Genomic DNA, 22,149 nt, shown 5'->3' on the forward strand with positions numbered 1-22,149 from the left:
CTGCCTACAGATGGATCAGGACCAGAGAAGCTTCTGCGGTTTTCTTTGGAACTTCCCACCAGGGGATCACTCACCCCGTCTTAACCAGACAAAATAACGCCAGTCGGGGGAGCTGGTTAGATCAGGATTTCTTTTTATTCCTTGTTGGTTTCAAATGGCTAATCAGAATAAAAAATAAAAGGGCCTCTATCTAGAGGCTGGGGTCTCCCCTATTTAGAGGTTAGAACCCAGGTATCCCCTCTACCCAGCACCATATTGAGGTGGGCTGAGGGGTAACCCCCAAGGGACACTCGGAGGGGCCTCGGCCTGCCACCACTCCTCTCTATCCCGTTTTTGGCATGTGATGAAAAATATTGCTTTTTGGATTCTTCTCTCCCAGACTTGGATTTAAAAATAATGCTAATGGTGTGAGATGGGGGAAGGTTTTGAGGGGCTAGTTGAAGCAGCCCACTCTAATCCCCCCCCCCAGGAAGGGGGGGATTATCTAATATTGTTTCTAGAGCTCGGCCAAGCTCTTTTCCTGATCTCCCCACCACCACCAAAGTCATGGGGCTGTGACCCCTTTCCTGGGGAAACTAAGTGCCAATGAGCCTAGAAAACTAACTCTCCTCTCCAAGTCCGTGCTCCTCTGACCAAGACCCCAGACTCGCCTCTCCCGGTTTCTTTCCTGATCACTTAGCACCAACAACAAAGGGTGCTATTTCCTTAGTTGGTAACTGGGACAAAAAAGAGGGAACCCTGGGGAAAAGGAAGACTTCTCTCCCCCCTTTTCCTGCTGGTCTGAGGAATGGGAAGAGTAAGAGTCCCCTCCTTAAACATATCCCTCCCTCATTTCCCCATCCCAGGATAGATATATAATTTCTTTGATATTTATAATATATATATATGTACACACACACCTGGTAACGCAGAAGAGGAAAAAAATAGAATCCGTAACAATAATAAAAAAAATTATTTCTGGTTTAAAAATGATCTGGTTCCCTCCAGGGCGAGCAATTGCACAAATGTCCACTGAGTCTGGTCCAGGGGTCAAGGAAGGGAAGGTCTTATAAGGTGAAGGGGGTGGCTACCCCAGTCTCAGGGCCCCAACTCTCCCAACTCCCCAACCCCACTGCATTTGATAAAACGCTCCTCATCCTCTTGGAATCGGTGGTTTTAAAAATGTCCATGCAGGGGAGGGGAGCCCCTTGAGGAAAGGAAGGTGGCCACCTGGGGCCCTTTGGTGTAGGCGCAGAGGTGCAGGGGAGGGGAGGTGCCAAAGGCTCACACGGAAATCTCGTAGGTGGTGCCACCCACCCCTGACACCTTCTTGACTCCTCCCCTTGTGGGGCTACTGAGAGGCGGCTGGCCAGGGCCAGGGGAGGCTGAGCCTAGACTCTTGGGCTGCCCGTTGGATTTGCTGTAGGCGGTCTTGAGCTGTACTTCATCTCTGGGAAGAAAAGGAGAGAGAATGTCAGGAAGTGGGACATAGAAAAGGGAGATAGTTTTAAATATTCAGAGAAAAATAATGTATGGTTTCTATACACTTTTTCACTCAAACATTCCCTTTTATTTTACTGCCCTGCTTAAAACAACCCTGATTCCCTTATCTCCCCTATTTACTCCTTCTCTCCAGTAGCAGCTATCTTGCATACTTACTCTCAGACAAATGAACCACTTTTTAAGAAGACAGGATTAAGAAAAAAGTATTAATCTTCAGTCTCTTAACAGGACCTCCCAGGAAGGCAGCTGGAGTGAGTGAAAATGAAGAGCTACCTACACGCAGGATAACCCTGGGTCCATTTGCACCAGAATGTACAGTGTAGCCCTCATCCCTTCTGCAGGGCGGTATGCTAATTAATTTCCAGTTGGCTGAGGGCCAGGATGGACTAATACTTACTTGGGTGTCAGTAACGGCTGCAAGGCCACTTCCTCCGTCTCAGAGACACCAGCTGGGGCTTTTTGGCTGCTGTAAGACACAGATCTGCCCAGATATGGGGCAGTCGGGCCTGGTTCAGGGGAACCTAGTCCCCGGCCCCTCAGCCCATCCGGCTTGCCAAAACGGGGGGCAGCTGGGCGTCCCAGTGGAGTCTTGCCCAAGGGTGATCTCTTTGAATCATCTGAGGAGGAACTAGTACGAGGGGCATGGCCTGAGCCCGGTGTTGACTGAATGCCTGAGTCCCCCAAGCCTGGTTCTTCCTCACGGCCTGGGAGTGGGGGTGACTGGCGTAGCAGCTTCTCTCGTTCCTGGAGGGAGGCCACAATATGGCGCGACAGATTGTCGTACCGGACTGGTGAGGGCTCTCGGTGTGTTGGGCCGGTTGGCACCAAATGTGGGTGCCTCTCGGCTTCCCGTTGCTGGGCCAGCCGGGCTGACAGGAAGGGAGAGGTGTAGCCTAGAGGCGGGTCTGGCTCAGGCCCTGCCTGCACTGACTCGAAATCAGGGCTGTCTGAAGGAGTGAGCAGGCTGTCATAAGATAGACTTCCATTGCGTGTCTGGTTGGCCAGGCTCTTATAGGAGGTGGAGGTTGTACCCTCTGAACGAATAGACTGCAGTTGGCCCAGCTCAAAACCTGTGCCCTGGGCTGACTTGAGACTGGAGGAACGTGAGCCACTGGACAGTGGATCGAAGTGAAAGCTTTTGCCAAAGGTGGGAGAACGGAAGCTCTCTGGTTCCAAGCTGGGCTCTGAGCGGTAGCTGGGATGGCGGCTACTCTCTGCAATTGAGGTTGGTTCCTTCAAGCTGTCACCACGACTCAACTGGGGGAGAAAGTAAAGCAGGTTCTCAGTGCTCCTCCTCGTGTACAGACGCTAGGTCCCAGAGCCCAAGGAGTCAGTCAAAAACAGTATCTGTTACGTGCCAGCACTATGTCTAGAACATTTACGTGCATTGTCTTATTTAGCCTCTAAAGCAAATCTATGAGTTGGAACAAATAATCCCATTTTAAGATGCAGGAAATGAGACTTAGAGGGGTTAAGTAACTTGCCCGTGATGGGTTTTGAAGTCAGGTATGACACTGTCATCAGTGCTTTTATCTATTATGCTACAATTGCCCCCTTTGATGCAGTAATCTATCAAGGAGAGTCAATCCCATTAACAACAACAGTTAGTAAAATGCCTTTGGTTTTCTTTTCTTCCCTCTGCCTCTTCCTTCCCTTCTCCCAATCTCCTTTTCCCACAACAGTTGGCATACTTTACGACCTATGTCTTAGAGAACTCAGTACCTTGGCGCTGGAGGAGTGAGGCATGGCGGCTGATGTGCTGCTACTACTGTAGCCTGGCCGATACTTGTACATGGTAGGTGTGGGAGGGCTGTCCTTGCCCAAGAGGCTGCTATCTGCAAGAAAAAGGCCCAGGGGCCACCACTTTACAAGCTGCTCTCTTAGCGTGGCTAGTTCCCTACAGTACAGGGGAAAACAAGGTAGGGATCCACAGAGCCAGCACAGAGAACGTCCCGGGAACATGATTTTGCTGAAATCAAGACTAAAGACTCATACCAGCCAGAACTCAGAATGAGAGAATGCACCAAACAGGTATAGGACGTTCTCGGTTCCATCCAGAGCTGGCAGTCCCCCCACAAAAAGGCCAATGGCTAAGTGGCATCCCCTTTCTCCCAGGTGACCAAAGAAGTGACTCAAGTAGCACCTGTTCGGTCTTCTCTCCCAGCCCTGGCCTGTCTGCCCCACAGTTCAGTTACCTTCTCACTCCTGCTGCGGCCCTTACCCTCATTAGTAGCGAGGCTGAGATGTGTCCGTAGCCCCGTGTAGCGGCTCAGGTCCGGCTTGGGAGGAGGTGGAGGTTCAGCATCTGCAGACTGGCTCTCTGTGATCTCCAAGCTTCCCTTAGACTGGACAAAGGAGGGAGAATCAAATTTGGAGAACTGGGCGTTAGGGCAACACAAAGTATTAAACTGGTATATGTGGGTGTTGGGGAGTCAATTATCAGTATTTCTAAACTGGGACTGGAAGACAAAGGACAAGAGTCAGTTTGAGAACGGTACTGGATAAAGAAAAATTTTCAAGGGTTTAATCCTGTCATTTTGTTCATTTTCACAACTACTTGTTGAGCTCCTCTACCATCAGCAAGCTGCTAGAAGTCCCATGAAGACATGGAAATAAATGGACCCAATGTCTAATGTCAATGAACTTACAATCTAATGGAGAAAAGAAGTTATGTATTTAGTAACTTTACCACAAATTAGAAAGTGGTAAATACTAAAAGAGATGAAACTAAAAGCAAGTTTACATCTCTTTGCCATGAGTGAGGGTCCCCACATTACCTAGCTTTACTCCCCTAAGTTTCTCACCTTACTTCTCCTCAGCTCTCCCTGGATGCCATTGTCCATGATTTTCACAGTTATCTGCCCGTCTGACACTTCTGGTCGAAGGAAGGGAGGTCTGATTACAATTGTCTTCTCTTTCTTTGGTCTCCCCAAATACCTGAATGTCAAGAGGTAAGAGGGCTTTCATTCATTCATTCCAACATACTTATCGGTTGCCTACCTTGTGTAAAGCATTTTACACAAGAAACAGTCCTATAAGGCCAGTGAAGAGGTCAGCGCTGAACTGATTTCTTTGATTCCATGGAGAACTGCAGAAAGACAAGGCCTCTGGGCAGATACCTAGCTCAAGGCACTCGGGAGTAACTCTCACCCCCAACTCAGAGGAGAGTAACCATAATACCTGGCTGGTGAACATCAACTGAACTCACAGGGTCCACTAAAGGATGGCACATCTCTCTCTTGCAGATACTTCCTGTTCTAAGAGAACCCTTCCTAAAGGCCGTCTCCCACCAGGCCTCCCCTGTACCAGGAAAAAGCCCAAAGAAGACAAAAGTTTTGACAAAAGGTGAACACTAGACCAAAGGGGTAAATGTACCTGGGCGCTGGGGAACTGCAGAGTACACGGCTGACATTGTTACAGCAGCCGTTGGTGAAGGGGTTCACACCTCCTCGGAATTTACCCGTAACCTGGAGGGTTGAGAGAAAAAGGGCCCAATCAGTCAGATGATGGGACCCTGACCTCCAAAGACCACAACAAATCAATGAGGAATTGTTGTGCACCCACTACCTTAAGAGAAACACAACTGAGTGAAATACAATCCTGCCATCAAGCAGCTTGCACCTGTGGTGGCTGAGAATGAACTCTCCAGTCAGGGGCCTCAGTTCAAGTCCTAGATCTAACTCACGGCAGCTGTCTCACCCTAGACACCAGTTTCCTCAGGTAAAATGGGATCAAGAGCTCTCTGAATATTGAAAGTTAATACACATAAGAGCAAGCGAGTAAGGTTCTCTATTATTTTATGCACAAAAATCACTGTTTTCCTTTAAGCAGCACTATGAGCTTCTTGAAGGCTGGCCCAAGTCTTTTATTACATTTCTTATAAGCCCAGAGCCCAAGCTGCAGTACACAGAAGGGACTCTGTGAGTGTTTAACTAAGAGATGGCCTCTGGTCTCATGCTTCCTGGAGGAACTTGGGCTTTCCTCCTCAAAAGTATGTATGAAGCATCCATTCATGGAAGCACTATGCTACACACTACTCAGAGGGCGACCTGACACATATCCTGCCTGCTCCATGGGGGTCTCCCGTCACCTTTCCATACCTGTTCATTGGTTGTGCGTCCCCTAGCCACCAGCACCACGTGAAATCCCGTGAGGCCAGCTACAGGGATGAAGAATAAGCCAGCCACACACATCACTGCCATTCTGAAGCCAAACAGTCAAGGAGAACAGAACAACATGATCTCACCTTCCCCAGCCCATAACTCTGGCCATCTTCCCTCGAGTCTCACTACCGCAGCATTCAACCTTCCTCACTCCTCCCCTTCCCAATCGCACAGCCCACAGGCCTTGAAGGATACGTGACAGCCGTGCGGACCCCTGAGAGTTCCTCCATGTGGTAGAGGACATAAAGGAGGCCAAAGCCAAACACACCCATAATGTGCGCTGTCAGGGAAAGGAGGAAGAGGAAGAAATAACGGTAGTTTCGGCGACCAATACAGTTGTTCACCCAGGGGCAGTGATGATCAAATTCCTAGGGGCAAAAAGAAGAGAGGCTTAGAGGCATTCTTGGACCATAGCACTAGATCACTTCTGTCAAAAAGAGGAACAAAGAGCAGAACTTAAGTGTTTGTGTTCAGTAATCTGTGACTCATGCTCATCATTTAGTTGCAGAATTAAAAAGCAGTTGATCTTAGGGCGGCCAGTTAGCTCAGGTGGTTAGAGCGCAGGCTCATAACACCAAGGTTGCCGGTTTGATTCCCACGTGGGGCCAGTGAGCTGCACCCTCCACAACTAGAATGAGGACAGCTGCTTGTCTTGGAGCTGATGGGTCCTGGAAAAACACTGTTCCCCAATAAAAAAATTTTTTTTAATAAAAATAAAAAACAGTTGATCTTACTCTATCAATCTGTAAGGAAGGCCTTCCAGTGAGTGCTGATCAAAGGCCAAGGCCGCGTCTCCAAGTTTATCCTATGTGACCAAAAAACCCTGAGAGGGACGAATGTCAGAGGCTTTGTAAAAACATCAAGATTCACGAGAAAAGAGGCTTGAAAGGAAAATCTGGCAGGCAACTGCTTATAGCTAAGTAAAAACTGGGGAAAAAAAGAGTTACAAATAAAAGCAAGGGATGCAGAAGGACAGGCAGGAAGAGAAATACAAGCGTAAAATTTGAATACAACAGCATGACGTAGTGGAAGCAAGAGATAACACAAAGCTGGGACAAAGAACCAGAGAGATGAGCCAAGGGAAGGAAGGCTGGAGCTAGGAATCTTGGTGTTGAGAAAGCCTATGGCCACTTGAGGTCCTTCCTGTAACAGCAGGATATTTATGTTCTACCTCTTATGTGTACATCACTGCTAACACTTTTTGACATAGAGCACAAGGCCCAGGTAGTTAGCCAAGATGGTTATTTCATCCAAGGCCAGGAATCCACTGGATTCAATTCTTACTCTATGGGAATGAAGAAGATAACTCAGGTTAAGCATCAAATCTCACCTCACTCAGGTTTCTTACCTCCACACAATTGTCACAGACGCTGCAGTGGGAACATCGAGGAGGACGGTAGAAGCGGCAGGTGGCACACCATTTCATGCGCACCTGGATGCCCTTGATTTCCACTGTTTTGTAAAGGGGAGCTCGGAAGTCATCTTCCTTGTCTTCATCCTCCTCAGCTGCAGAGAGGAAAAGCAATTAAAAACAACTGTGCCTGAACTGTACTTAGCACTTGGGATGCAGTGATATTTAAAATATGGCCTCTGCCTTCGAGGAATTCAGACTAATGGGGGAAAGAGACTAGGAACTAGTAGCTCTAATACTGTGAGATCAGCTCTATATACAACACTATGGCAGCACAGATGAAGAAGCAGTTTATTCTGCATTGGGAAATGAGGTTCATGAAAACACAACTCAGAGGCAGCTCTGCTACGAGTACGCTGATATTCTTAACATATTATGATTGTTTTAAAAGAAATTTACAGACCAAAGCACACATATACAATGAGTTTGCATAATAGTTCAATACCTACAAATGCATGACTGAAATACAGTAATCCCAGAGAGGACCAAACGTCAACCTTTTTATGTATGCGCAAGGCCCTCGCCCAAAAGACCTTCCCCCACTCTATTAATTTCCTATATGTACATAATTTGGTATTGTTTCTTGGCTCAAGACATTCTCTTTACCTGAATGCGCTTTCAGTTCTCAGCTATCAAAACCCACCATCCCACTTCAAAACTTAAAACATATTATTTGCCATCTCATCTACTGTGTGCAATTGTTATTATTATTAATCTAGAAAAAAACACATGTGGGAAGGAAAACTTAGGTAAGTTATGGTGCAGGGGTTAAAAACTAAGTTCTCCTGCAGTGAGCGGCCGTCCAGAAGCCGGCGACTGATCTGCCTCGCCTGGGAAGAGCGCAATGATGGTGCCAACTTGGGCCAGTGAAGCAACGTCCTCTACAACTAGACCGAAGACCAAAACAACAGCAACTTGTCTGTTCCCCTTCCCCAATTCTCCAGCGCTGTTCCCATCCCCCAATTCCCCAATAAAAATCTTTTTTAAAAAAAGAAACAATGGGCAATTTTGAGATTCCATTCTATTGGATCTAATTTCTGATACTGCCAACCATCAGCTACTTCATGAACTTTACTTACTTTCTACTTTGTCCAGTTTCTCCTCCTACTAACCTTTCTTGCTCAATCCCTCTTCAATGGCTCCCCCTTCTTCTCTGCTTACTAAAATGTCAGTGCTGGTCAACTCTGACCTGGGTCATTTCCTAATTTCATTCTACTTTCTTTAGATAATCTTACTCCTGTTGCTTCAAATACCACATGGCTGAAGACTCCAAGTCTGACTACTCAATTGCTCACTGGGTAACTCGAGCTAAATGACCCATAAATATCTCAAATTCAACATGTCTAAGACACTGTCTTCCCTCCAAACCTGTTCGACATTCCTATAACTTGTAGCCTGGTTTATAAAAATTAGCATCCAACTTATCTCCCAACTTAGGAACTTTGGAACTACCCTAGACAACTCCTCCACCCTCTCACTCTCCCCTAATAAACAACTGGTCATGAAAAATTGTTAGAGTCTACTTCTGAAAAAGCTGTAAATCCAGCCTTGAATTGAAGTCCTCATCTGGTTTGCATTATTCCAACAGCCTCCTAAATGGTATCTGTACATTCTTACAAGAATTATTTTTTGTGAAATAAAATCTGATCCTGTGATTCCTCCAATTAAAGACCACTTGCTGTCCAAAGGGAGAAACAGAATCTATTTAATTTAGCATAGAAAGTCCCCCATAATTTGGCTCTGGGTTTATCTTTTGCCCCTTCTTGCCCCACCATGCATGCTATTTCCACCCCACTGAATCCAGCATTTCATGGCTACAAGCTTCTGCACGTGCTCCTTCCTCCACACAGAATGCCCTTCCCCTCCATCCTCTACTTGGTGGCATTTCCTCAGTTTATCTGGGCAAATTTAAGTGCACTCTTTTCTGTGGTCTCAAAGCCTTGCTCATGCCTCCCTTACAGTTTGTATCACACTGCTATAACTGTCTAATTCTTCTTGGATATTATTGTGCCTAGCAATAATGCCCAACCCATATGCTCAAAATATATTTCTGCTGAACAGGTAACTGAAGATTAAAGAGTTGATTCAAAGTAAGTCACATGACTAGAAGTTACGACATATATTCCTGAAGATCCTGACCTGCTTTTCATCATTAAACTATAAAAGTATCCCAAAACCACAAGACTCCTAAGGCCCAGGATGAAATGCATACGTCAAAAAATCATTGTTTTCCAAAGGCATTAAGGAGCTTATAAAGAAAGGAAAATCTTACCTCGAGGGAAAATCCCTGGGTCCATGAAGGTGGCCATGCTGAAGTTGGCCAGCACAAAGAGAAAAACAATTGCATTGTAGATGGGCACTGCAGGTGACACAGAGAGGCTCAGTCCTGGACAGCTGCACGGATAAGAGAGAAAATGAGGGACTGCCTCCAACACCCTGGACACCAACCATACAAGGATCTATAAAGATTCAGTCCCCAAAACGATATACAAAGCTCATATGGTTCACCTTTGTTGGCTCAAAATATCTTTGTCCTTCCCAACAAATGGGTCTAGTTTCCAACAGAAATGTTCATTTTAGATCAGAATTTCTTCTCCAAAACCCCTTGCACTAAGGACTGTGTTCTTCAGATTCTTTCTTCCCTGGTGGGTCTTTCCACATTTTGGAATCTGTTCTTATGTCCTTTTTAACCAGGCACAGGAGTTAAGGAGTGAGTATGTAACTGACACCAGCGCCACTCCCTTCTCTGCAGTGGCCTGAAGCTTCTGGACCCCAGCCATGCCCCACTGACCTGCACACTGGCCCGAAGCATGGGATACCACCAGCCTCGGGCTCCTGCTCCCTCTGGCTCTGAACCACTCTCAACTGCCTAAAGTTTCTTCCCTGCGTCATATAGTCCCAAGAGTTTTATTCAATTAGAGGCTAGTTCTCAAGGTGGGGAAGAGAAAAACACAACACCCAGATAAGGATGAGTATCAAGACATAAAACTATACCCCTTGGGGTCTACAAATGAAGCAGAAAAGCGGGGAAGAAAAAAAGAAAAGCTATCAGACCAATGCAGTCCTAAGTCCTTAGGAAAAAGAAACTTGCCAAACATATCCAGTATTCCACAGGGTCCAAATCAAGAGATGTGCTTTAGGTAACTTTTCTTTGGCCAAAAAAAGAGTGCCCTGGTCCAGGATTATGCTCAGCTTCTGCCAAGATACAAGTCTAGTAGGAATGCTCAACGCCAAGTGCTCTTCCTTTCCCTGATGATGATGAGCTAGCAGTTTTAGAACAAGGATGTGCTGCTCGCTTTGTCAGTAGTACCAATTGCTCGCTCTCTCCCGTCTCCGCTCAGGAAGAACGTCCTATTACAAGACAGTGGCTAAATACCCTAATCTGCTTTGTGGATGAGAGTTTAATCTCCAGAATTAGGACAGCATCTGTCTTTGTCCCCTTTATCTAGTCCAGTCAGAAGGAAACGAAGAGTTCATTGAAAGGAAGGAGGGGCCAGGAAAACAAAACAGCATATGAGTCTGGAAAACTCATCCACAGCAGTCGCAGATTCTGTTGAGAGAGGTGATCTGTCTCTATCAAAACAAAAAGCACAGCCCTGAACAGTGATTCAGGGCAGTTCACAGGAATTGAGCTCCTTAATGAGATATAAACAGACTAATGATGAGAGACAAAACTGACTGCCACAAAGCATCTCACAAGTCTTGACCACCACCATCTATTTATTCAAATTCCATTCATTCATTAAAAAAAAAAAATTTTAAGTAAATATTATGTGCTAGGATTTTTAGATAGTAAGTACCAATTAACTCTTTGCTTCTCCTGATGGGTCAGTGCATAACTGGGAGATAAAATAATGAAGCTAGAGTGAAGGCACCGATTTCAAAGGCAAAACAGACCGTCTGTCACAGTTCTAGGTTTATTCTATCAAAGTCTCCTACGGAAACCTCTTCCTCTGGGGGTTCTTTGCTTCAGAAAAGACGTCCCCCTACTTTGGCATATCTGGGGATGAACTACAAATAAGGAAGAGTCCTTACACAGCCCCACCTAACGCTTGATTCTGGTTCCTTAGGAGGGAGGGAGAGAAACTGAAAACCAGTCATCCAGGTCAGAGCCCCTCCCTAGTACTTAGCTGTCGCTTCAATTTCCGCCTGGGGAAGAGGAGAAAGGGTGACTCACTTGACTCCTACAGCCTGGGAAGATAATTAGAAGGGAAAAAGAAATTAAATCCTTCGAACACTGAGGTGCCATGATTTAAAAGTCTCGTTCCTAGAATTGGCCATTGCGGTTACTGTGGCTTCTTGAGCATCTGAAAAAATAAGGGTGCCTCCGTCCCTGAGGGACACTAAGGTGAATGAGAATGAGACATCAGCCCCCTCATGGGCTCGGATGTCAGTCTTTCTGACCCCATTCTTTCTTCAGTTTCTGTATTTCCAAACAAAGCAAATCACACAATTTCTTGGGTATCCTGCCAAACACCTAACCCTGGATAATGAACTTTACCCCTATGACCTTCTTGATATCAACCCATCCCAGTTGAAGTGTGAAATTCTAGAATCGAGTTCAACATGTTGCCAAAATAAAGCCTGCCCCCAGAGTGGCAGTATCTAGAAATGATGCAAGTAACTCAACTTCACAGGCAGTATTTGCTCCTAGATTCAAACCAGAGACCGGCTGCTTCCAACCTGAACACTCTAGCTGCGGGAACACCCCACCAAGGAGGCGTGTATGAGCAAGGCCTGTTCCTGCCATGTCCCGCGTTCTGCTTGGGTCGGGGAGAGACTTGCTGTTGCTAAGTATTTTGCCAGATTCCTAGGTGACCACCCCAAGTCCAAGTAGCCTGTCTGAATCTGTTGCCTTTGATGGAAAGAGATGAGGCCTGAAACGAGGAGAGGAGTTGTTGGGGCTCGTCCTCAGCCTATAGTAATAATCACAGAGCTCTGAAGCATAGGGAGTGGCCGTAGCCCAGAAAGCTGGCTGACTCACTGATGAAACTCCCATACCCATACCATCCCAGAAACAGGTTCTTCTGCCCACCCATTCAGCACTCCAGTTTTCAAGGCCAAATAAAACGAGAAGAGTAGGTTTCAATACCCACAGTCCTGAAAATCTGTTTCCTAGCCCTCTCTAACACTTCCTATTATAAAAAACGGTTCAATTATTGGTAAGAAAAACAAAGTAGGAGTCAAGAGCTTTGGATTTTAATCCTATCTCAATCAAGGCTTTGCTCAGTAGCCTGAGGTAATCCATAGGAAACTGGCCAAGCTCGTTACTTCAGCTACACAATACAGACATGAGAATGAAGGAGACAATGTTTGAAAAGATCCTGGAATTCTTCTTAAACTACCAGGCTTAATACTGGGCATTCATTGGCTAGAATACACATAAAAAAAATTACTGTTACCATCATCATCAATTATTCAAGCTCCACCTTCATCCTTTCCACTCGCCCTATCTGAGGTAGTGGAGATTCAAGAACACTTAGAACACAGGCTGCGCTCCTAAAGCACAGGTCTGTGCATTCCACCCATGCCTAGCACATAGCTGGAGTGTATGCCTACTGTTCCTGGTTGATGAGGCAGGGCTGAAATGTACATCCTACTTCCTGCCTGTGGGAATCCTCAAGATTCCACAGGAAAACAGCTCCTCCCGTACAGGTGGTTAGGTTTCTCTTAAAGCACTCCATTTGTGGCGTATCTGTTACCCAGACTTTCAAGCGGCTCAGTGCAAGACATAGGACACTTATTCCTGGATAAGAAAACAACGTGGGAAGACAAACGAACAAGCACTGCTCAATTAATGCCCTAAATCACAAGGCTGTTCCCACTCAAATCAGAGGCTGGCACCTCCGCAGTCATGAAAAAAGACCAGAGGGAGAGTCACTCAGGTTGCCCAACTCTCTGGAGCAAAGGCCTGGGAGGGGCCAGAGGCAGAAACTGAAAGGAAGAACGCTGTCTTGTGCACGGGACACTCTGGACAACCCTGGCGCTCATCCTTCCCGCAGAGGATCACCTGCGGCCCATTCCCCTCCCCCATGCCCTTCCCGACTGACTTGAAATAAACAAAAGGAGACACTGGCTGACTTCACGCACAGCTCAAGGAGACTTTAGAGCAGCAGTTCTCAACCTGTGGGTTGCAACCCCTTTCTGGGTCGAACAACCCTTTCACAGGGGTCGCCTAAGACCATCGGAAAACAAAAAGATATTTACATTACGATTCATAACAGTAGCAAAATGACAGTTATAGAGTAGCAACGAAAATAATTTTATGGTTGGGGGTCATCACAACATGAGGAACTGTATTAAGGGGTCGCGACATTAGGAAGGTTGAGAACCGCTGCTTTAGAGGATAAAATTCAGTGATTTATTTCAAATGGTACTGCCAGGAGCCCTAAAAAGGTCTCAAGGGTCCCTAGGAAGGCAAAGAGGAGATGCCAAGTGGCTGGCTCTCTCCACACCAGCCTCACTTGAACCAGACAGTCCTACTCTTATGTTTTATACACTGGGGTTTTGCATCAGATCTCACTGGAAAAAGGGTCATGTTGCTTAAATAAACTGCTCTAGATCAACTTCTTCATTATCAGAGGAAGAAACAGGTCCACAAAGGTTAACAGGCTTCACCAAAATCAGTCTCCTGACCCCCAAAGTGTTTATTCCTTTTACCTAGCACTGCTCCCCTGCCAATCACAAAAGGAGACTAAACACAGACATAAGGATCCAGGCACATTATCTTAAATGCAGAGTCTAGAGCCTAAGTGGGAGGGGAAAGGTTACTTGAACAAACAGGCTCCTTCACAAATAGTGAAAAGGGTAAAGAATTAAGACATGATCCCCAATAACTCATCTGCTTAGTTTTAGTACTATTTATAGACAAATTCAGTGAATGAGGGGGGTTAGGCTTTTAGGAGGAAGACTTCAACTGTTCTATTCAAGCTTTTCTGCGGCAGAAGACGATTTTTTGATGACCAAGGCCAACTGAGAATTTCTGCTCATAGCTTTTCCTACTTGACAAAGTAACATATCCGGTAAATTGTTTCTATTTGGTTGAAGCCTCCATGCCTATACCAATTATGTTTGCCAGCTGAAAGGAACCCCCCTTCTCCTTCTCCCAGTCCTCTAGGTCTCAAAGTAATTCTTACCTGGGGCTTATACTGATTTAAGGACAGAGAGTCATAGCCTAGTGAAGAGAATAGGAGGATGATAGAGTAGTTACTTATTTAGGGCCCCAAATAGGAGCTAGTTCAATGACAACCTTCCTCTTGTCTATATGAAATCATAAATTCTTTTTAAAGTTATATACAATTTTTAACTAGGGGTTCTCCAAGAAATTGAACCTCAAAGGGGACAGCATGTGTGTGGAAAGAACAGTTCTGGAAAAGAGTGGCACCTCTGCCCAGATATATGCTTGAGGCGGAACTGTTATGGTCAGATGGAGAGGAAGAGATGAGAATTTCAGAGGTACCAACAGCCGGATGATAAAGATGAATAGGGTGTTTATGTCTCTACAGGTGGGCAAGGGAGACCAGACGGAGGTAAAAAAAAGCCCAGAAATTGGTCCTGAAGAAACTGTCCGGGGAAACTATGACTTAAGGATTTTAACTCTAGATTAGAGGCAATAATTCCAGAGTCAGTACCGTCCTCCAAAATTCTTTTCCTTGGGGCTGAGAGACCATGGAATAAGGAGGGCCCCTACTTTTCTGGCACCAGGGAATGAAAAGTAGGTTAAATAGCTTCAACTATCAGTTGAGAAAATGCCTATGTCAGGACAACTCTTTGTGGTGAAACTGGTATAACCAGCCAAGCACTTCAATGGTTCCAGATTAGCAAATTAAGAACAAGGATTCTGCTTGCCCTATCTCAAGAACAGATGGGTTGGGAGAAACTAGTCAGTTCCCTGAATTTCCTAGCTTCCTAAAGGCTTTACCCCGCAAAGGAAAACAGACCCTTGCCAATTAAGCAGGACTAAGGGTGTCAGAGTGGTCTTGTACATATCCCTCCTGACAGCACCACAACTGCCACAAGGACACTAAGATCCCATATAAATGTCCCGTGGTTAAAATGTTGCTTCTACTGACTGGCCGGCCACACACAGCAGAAACCAAAACAAGTCTGACACTGAAGGCTCACTCCTTATTGGTAGTCAACGCATGAAGGACAGACACCGAACATGTTGGGTTTAAGCAAGAGACAAAGATTATGAGAGTCAAGAGAAGAGCAGGGCTGCTCTAGGTCTGAGGGATTCAGCAGGTATGCTCAGGCGGGAGAGCTGGGGGTCACAGAAGCTATGCCTCCTACTCATCGGAGGAGGAGGTGAGAAGCAGGGTAATGCTCATACCTTAGGTATCAGGTTTTTTTCCTTTTTAAAAAACTAAATAGAAAACATCACTATTACTTTGCTGACTCTTTTAGCCAAATAACCCACCATTTTTTACAATTCCTTTTGGCACCTGAAGCTCAATTTGGGGGGATTTTACCTTCCTCCTAGCTCAAATTTAATTTCTGTTCTCGATTTCTCCCCATAATAGTAACTGCCTCCCAACCCCAGCCCAGCAATTCCTGCTTCGTTCATTCTTCAGTGAGTCCAAACTGCTTTCATTCCTTACTGCTTCATTTTCTTCCTCTTCCCAGCAACCTCCCATTGCTCCAAACAGCACCTCACAATTAGGTCTGAGCCTGAACCACAGAGAAGTGAACTCCCCAGAAAATCTACCATGCTCTGATTGTTCCAAGAGCTACATCTAGAACACCAACTCAATGACTTGACAGTTTAAGGCTCAGAAGCCTGGGACATGTTAATTTATAAACAGGTAAACGGCAAAGATGCTTGCCAGGTGATCAACAGTTAAAATACGGGGAAAGGGGGAAGGAATAATCACCCTTCTCCAATAACAAGCAAACCAACCAAGTCTGAATATGCTAAGTGGGAAATCTTTCAATACCAACTGCTTTTCCTAATAGGATCAGGGAATGGGAGAATTACTGCCATTCCCTTCAGCAGGAACTAATGTAAAGGAAGTCTTCTAGGACTCCCTTCCTAAATAAAACTTGCCTTTTCCCAGTGGTCTTCACTTCTCTGGGCTTCAGCTCTTAGGAGTACACTGAAAACCATCTGAGTAATACTAAAAGCCAAAACTGTCTCTCTGGTATATCTTCTAAATCAATTCTGAAATTCTCCAGTACTATCGGTTCCCACAATCTCAAATCTAGCCTTCAGATATCCAGGGGAAAAGCCATTAATGACTATCTGAAAAACCTTTCGTCTAGTGTAGTTCTTTTCTCTCCGAGAACTGATTGCTTAAGCTGCTTCAAGCCTCTCTGGTGGTTCCCTCCCACTTCCTTCCTAGTTCACGATCATCTAATGATGGAGCTGGGTAGGAAAATATGAGGACATCTGTGATTCCAAAGGAAGGGAGGCAGGAGAGGGTAGAAGATTCAATGGAGTAAAATTTGTAACAAAGCTGAGGGGACAGGCTTTTCTTCACTTTCTACCATGTCTTTTGGATCTGGGTTTACCTCTATCAAACATCAAGCACACCCAAGTCGCTTGGCTTTGAAAGCAAAACTCAAGCAAAAAAATACCCCCTCACCTCCCATGGAGTGCCCCCCAAATGTCACCACTGGGAGAAAACTCACGTAAAGGCAAAGAAGAGGGTCGTAGCTCCCACTAAGAAGATGGCGGCTGCTGAGACCGGAACATACTTGCTGGGTTTGAATCTCTTTCCAGACTCTGCGGGCATGTTGGAGCTCTGATGGGAGATCTGCCCTGCCGCATAGCCCAGGCCCACACAGCGGCAGAACAGACAAGAAAATGGGATGAGGGCAACAATGGAGATTCAAGAGCACGGAAGGACACCAGGGAAACAGAAAAATTTTAAATTATCACCCTTCCCCCTCCCAAATAAAACCAAAGGTCAAAAGATCTCAAATGAAGGAAAGCACATGGGAGGGGGAAAGGTGACTCCAAATGATGAATAACCACCTCCCCAGGACAAGGCAGAAGGAGAGATTAAGAAACAACTTGTACAGTTTAAAAATTGGAGACAAACAGTAGGCTGTACACATGCAAATGGTTGCAGGTAGAGAACATAGGCAGTCAGGCAGATCAAGGAATAGCTCATGGATGGAGGTAAGCCTTCAAAAGGAAAGAAGGGGAGACCATCAGGAGAGGGCAGAACACTTCGGGCAAGGAAATATTCTTCTGAAGAGATACTATAGTACCTCCACAACTATCACACTTCCAAAATGTGAGCTGCACCAAGACAGGTGTGCCCTGTGTTTCTATTTTAATCCAAGAAGGAACCTGAGGCCCCTTTCCAGCTTTAAAGAGAGGCAGTTTTTACTATAGTCCTTGTCCCTTTTAGGCAGTTTTCTCAATGCCAACACTCCCACACCTTGACTTCAGGGCTTGTAGTCTGGCAATGGCGACTTAATTTTATTTATTTTCTCTTGGCTAAAGCTGGGCAGCAGCTGTTACAAGCTGAGTTGCAAATCCTTTTCCTTGAAGGGGGAGGGAAAACAGAGGAGAGATAGCAAGCTTCTATGTCTTCAAATCTCTTCTTGCAATTCCCAAGCCCTTTAACAGCTCTTTTTCCTAGAGAGTTCATGCAAAACGAAAAGAAAACATAAAATCCCTGAAGCCATGTTCTTCCCGATAAACAAAATAAGATGAAGAATTCAATTCCACTCGATGATACTTTTTAAAGGTTACTGTGGATGAAAGCAAATCCAAAGAGGTCCCTGTGTGCAAGTTAGTCAAGGTCTCTGATCTTTCTTCTTCAATCTTGGGCTTTCTGGATGCAGAGTTCAACTGGGTTACAATGCCTCACCTGGAAAAGAAAAAAACAAAAACAAATATCTTTATCAAAGAAATTCCTTCAGGGCATTTCTTAAGAACATGAAGGCTAAAACTGCACAGGCCACTCTGTTAATAAGTGCCTTTTGAAATAAAGATTATTTTCCACGTCACTTATGTGTATGTGGGGCTCTGAACTGGGAGGACAATGGATCCAGAATCCTTCGCTATTCTAAGCACTGTTCATAGAAGACAGAGAAAAACATGGCTTCACCTGGCCTAAGGTCATCAAAGAACTAGTTATCGTAAGGGGCCCATCTCACCTGACACAAATAGTCAATGACAAATATCAAAATCTAAAAACAAAAAAGGGCAGAGCAGTGACAGGCAGTCCTAGAAAAGAGATTTCTCTTTGGACGAAGAGTATTGCTACAATGAAAAGAGAAAAAATAACCTCAAAATTAGGACAGTGAGTCTCATTTCCTTTCTGTGTATGTCTCTTTCTCTTATCCCTTTATGCTTTTCAGTTATAACCGTGAAGGTGTGGAAGCTGAATTTTTGGTCTTCTGGAATAACACATGAAAGGACATACATTGAGAAACGTTCTTGAACTGAAAGGTGAGATACCTTCTATGAGAAATCGAGTCAACCACAGGGGACTGGTCCTTTTCTACCCAATTCAACAGTTTTTTATTCCTATAATGGCCTATTAGAAAGTCAAATGAGCCCCACCTTCCCCGATATGATGAAAAGTAACAATTATTTCTGTTGGTGGTAGCAAAATAACATTAGCACCTTGGATTTTATAGGATGCTTTTCATCTAGTGATCTCAAAGCACTTAACTCACATTATCAGTGTCACAGTCCCTTATCCTACTCTGTAAAATTGAAGGCTAGAGAACGCCTGAGGCCATTCTACTGAATCACTTCAACAGTCAAGTTCAGAATCCAAGAGTTCACATGCCCCTTTGCCAACACAAACCCTTTCTACCTCTTTCTCATCCACTCTACCTGCCCAGTGATGACAACTTGGAATCTGCAGACCAAAAATTTTACTTGTTAGAATTTAAAAATAAAAGTTTTATCACCCCAAGTGATCTAATATTTCCCCTTAATACCAAAGGCAGAGGTTAAAATATCAGAAAATTCGGATAACAAAATACAAATGTGCACTGTGATTTATCACTTCCTCTCTCTTACCTGTGGCATGGAAGGCAAAGGCACCTTCCTTCAAGATGCATCGTGTCACTCTTTAAAAAACAGTGCTTTAGAGGGCCAAACAGCAATATTAGAACAAGAGATTAAAAGAAATTATTAAAAGTCCTAAATAAAACAAATCCTCTCTAGCCCCTAATTTTATGACTATTTAACATCCAATTTCCTATAGGAATCAAATTCCAACCTTCTAAATGTAGGCCTAAGTAACTTTGTTAACAATGAGAAGCAAATTCTTCATTTGTAGACAGTATTATTAAACTTTCCCCTCAAAACCCCAAAGATTAGAGAAGATGGAAAATTGCACTGCTTATATTTTAGCTAGCGTAGGATATCAGTTAGACACCATCTATTATTTCAGAACAGATTTTCTGACAGGAAAGCAGTCACATGGGCTAATACTGCCATAGTAATGCAGGATTATAAAAGGCTATGCAATTTGGGGAGTACAGTACCGAGAAAAAAGAGAGATCAGCATCTCAGATGTCTGGGACGTATACATTAGAAGGGACAAGACATAACTTAAGAATTTACTGGACGCACCAAGTCTTACCAGAAGGACGTGCTGTGGGTAGCAGGGGTAAGAATGCGGGGTGAGTGTGGTTCATCAGAGCCAGCAGTTTGGATCCATACCAGTATGAGAAAGGTGTACAAGCATGTGTATGACATAGTCAGGCACAGAGTAATCTATGGAATGGAAATATGTATATATAAAACAAACCAGAGCCTATGTGGTTTGAAGGCTTTAATAGGGTTATTTGAAGGGTTATTACAAGAACCCCCTTAAAGGAGTGAATGGATATGGACAGTACCACTGACAGCACATGTACTGGTTTGTTGCAATAAAGTGGTATAATAAACAAATAGTAAATCTGAATACAAAGTAATCAAGGTATCACGGAATAATCCACATGTCAAGATATTATTGGTTGAAAAAGCAAGCAGAAGTTTAATATGGGTGTTATCCTTATATACCGAGGCAGCAAAGTTCACAGATATTCAATTATTGTAATCATTAGTTGGGTTTTAAAGAATGGGTGATAATGAGCATTCTGAAGAGATTTGCTACAGTTAGGAGGGATACTGGGATGAAAGAACAGGGAGGCGAATAAAAGATCAACCTAGATAAGATGGCATTGAGCAGGAAGTGAAAAATCCAAGGCAGAAAAATGATCTAGAATATAACATATCTGATCTTACACTTCCTTTCATAACTTTAAGTCACTTTCTTACTTCTCATTTCAGTGTTTTAATTCGGCCAAGTGGGTAAAACATCTTCCATCTCCCTGTCCCACAAAGAGATTCCTATTGGTAAAATATTGGCAAACACATCCGAGCTCCGCTTGTAAAAAGTATAAAGTACTAAAAGCATGAAGCACCCGGCCGGTGGGGGTGAGGAAGTGTACGGATGGGAGCGAACAGGTAACAGGATAAGGCTTGAGCCAAAACGAGTATCAACAGAGCGGGGCGAGGGACCTGAAACGTAGGGAGGTAAAAGGGGAACAGCAGCCAGTCCCCACCCCGGAGCTGGGGCAAGGAGAATCACTGTGTGGGATTGGGCTGAGGCGGATAAGACGGCATCCGCGGCGGCAGGGCCCACTGGGGCTGCGGGAGACGGCAGAGCCAGGCGGCGCAGGGCGGGGGGCGGCAGGGGCGGCGGCTGGGCGCCAGGTGCCCAAGGGGACCGGGGTCCCGAGCTAGGACTGGGCGGCCAAGCACTAACCCGTTTTGAGCCCGGGTGGCCGTGGATCCCCGGCCTCTACTCGTCGTCAGTTTCCGGGGCCCACGGGTCCCGCCGCAGTTGGATGACCCGGCCCGGAGAAGGAATGGGGCCTCAAACCACCTCCCCCTCATCGGTCCCCCTTCCCTAGAGGTCACTCTTCCCTCCCACATCACTGGCCCCGCACTTCCGGTTCCGCAGGGGCTGGTGTCGCCGGTACTCACCCCCGGCGCGGTTCCCGTCACCGCCGCCGTCGTTGTCGCTACTGCCTCTCAGCAGTGCCGTCCGGCCTCTGAGGAGCAGCGCGCGGCCCCCGCACGCTCCACGCCCGCCCTGCTCTGCGCGCTCCCGCTCAGCGACGCTCGTCTTCGAGCCGGCGCGCGGCCGTTGCCCTCAGCGCCGGGTCTCTAGCCTTCCCAGCATTCCCATTGGCTCCCTGTCCCGGGCGCGCGCGACGTCTCGCGCGGGGCACGTTTCTCTCATTCATGCGGCCCGCGCCGCCGCGCCCGCCCCCGCTCACTCTTCCATTCACCCATAGCCCCCACCCCCACTCCGCTCTAGGACGTGCGCGCGAACCCCGACGACCGCGGCGACCTCGCGATCTGATTGGCTGCAGGAGCACAGCGCCGTACGCACGCGAGAAAACGAGAACGCGCGCGCAAGACCGTCGGGTTCCGCAGGTGACTGGGATTGGGGGATTGGCGTACTGCGCAGGAGTCAGAAATGGGGAAATGGACTGTGAGTCTAACCTTTTCCTGTGTCCTATTTTCTATCCCAGTTGTACATTTCTGTATTCAAGCAGAAATCCTCGGAAGCAAAAAGTAGTTATATGTGCGCACTGGAAGAAATCAAAACCAAGCAGCTACTCCCTCGAATTCGCCAAACCACCTCCAAGTAAGTGTGGTACAGTCCAGACAGGCTTCTAGTGTAACCAATCACCGATAGAGGCCCCGCCGTCTTCCTGCTTCTGCCCCTTCAGGCATTGGCCAAACCTTTGGCGACTAAATATCCCTCCCCTCCCCCACTTTTTCTTTTTCTTTTTTTTTGACGGTGAAAACTTTATTTAAGACAATCTTGATGAAACAGTTGTCGGTCTAGCGAGTTTCCTGGTACCAGCAGAATCCCAGGGGAATGGAATGGTCTGGGCTGTGGCTCCCGCATGGAGGGGCGGGTTCCAGGACGAGAAGAGTCTGTGTGGGGCTAAGCTCCTACCAAAAGCCCGGGATGGAGAGAGAAGAGCGGGCGCGAGCCTTGGAACCGTAGTGCCAACGGTGCAAGGAGGCACAGGGAGTGAGCGCCCTCAGTGGCTGTGGAGGCCCCCGGGGTGCGAGCCTGCTCTTGGTTCCGCTTAATTCCCTTCGTTTCTGAC

At 46.0% G+C, this 22,149-nt stretch overlaps 1 protein-coding gene across 6 annotated transcripts; it reads right to left on the bottom strand.

Moving 5' to 3' along the window:
* Positions 1-111: 111 nt before the first annotated feature.
* On the bottom strand, positions 112-21,343 carry ZDHHC5 (zDHHC palmitoyltransferase 5). 6 transcript variants are annotated; one of them, XM_019624297.1, is made up of 14 exons: positions 21,005-21,343; positions 19,614-19,747; positions 19,046-19,110; positions 16,687-17,879; positions 9,329-9,450; positions 6,994-7,151; positions 5,841-6,013; positions 5,583-5,685; positions 4,858-4,949; positions 4,287-4,419; positions 3,704-3,827; positions 3,205-3,317; positions 1,880-2,739; positions 112-1,429 (listed from the first exon to the last, which is right to left on the bottom strand). In XM_019624297.1, exons 4-14 carry the CDS (start codon positions 16,788-16,790, stop codon positions 1,264-1,266), a joined length of 2,148 nt encoding a protein of 715 aa, XP_019479842.1. In that variant the 5' UTR covers positions 16,791-17,879; positions 19,046-19,110; positions 19,614-19,747; positions 21,005-21,343; the 3' UTR covers positions 112-1,263. The 6 variants fall into 6 exon arrangements, with proteins under 6 accessions (XP_019479842.1, XP_019479841.1, XP_019479839.1 ...); XM_019624296.1 differs by lacking the exon at positions 19,046-19,110; XM_019624294.1 differs by lacking the exons at positions 19,046-19,110; positions 19,614-19,747.
* Between the last annotated feature and the right edge of the window lie 806 nt (positions 21,344-22,149).

The sequence above is a fragment of the Hipposideros armiger genome, unplaced genomic scaffold, assembly GCF_001890085.2.
Source record: "Hipposideros armiger isolate ML-2016 unplaced genomic scaffold, ASM189008v1 scaffold_582, whole genome shotgun sequence".
Lineage (NCBI taxonomy): Eukaryota > Metazoa > Chordata > Mammalia > Chiroptera > Hipposideridae > Hipposideros > Hipposideros armiger.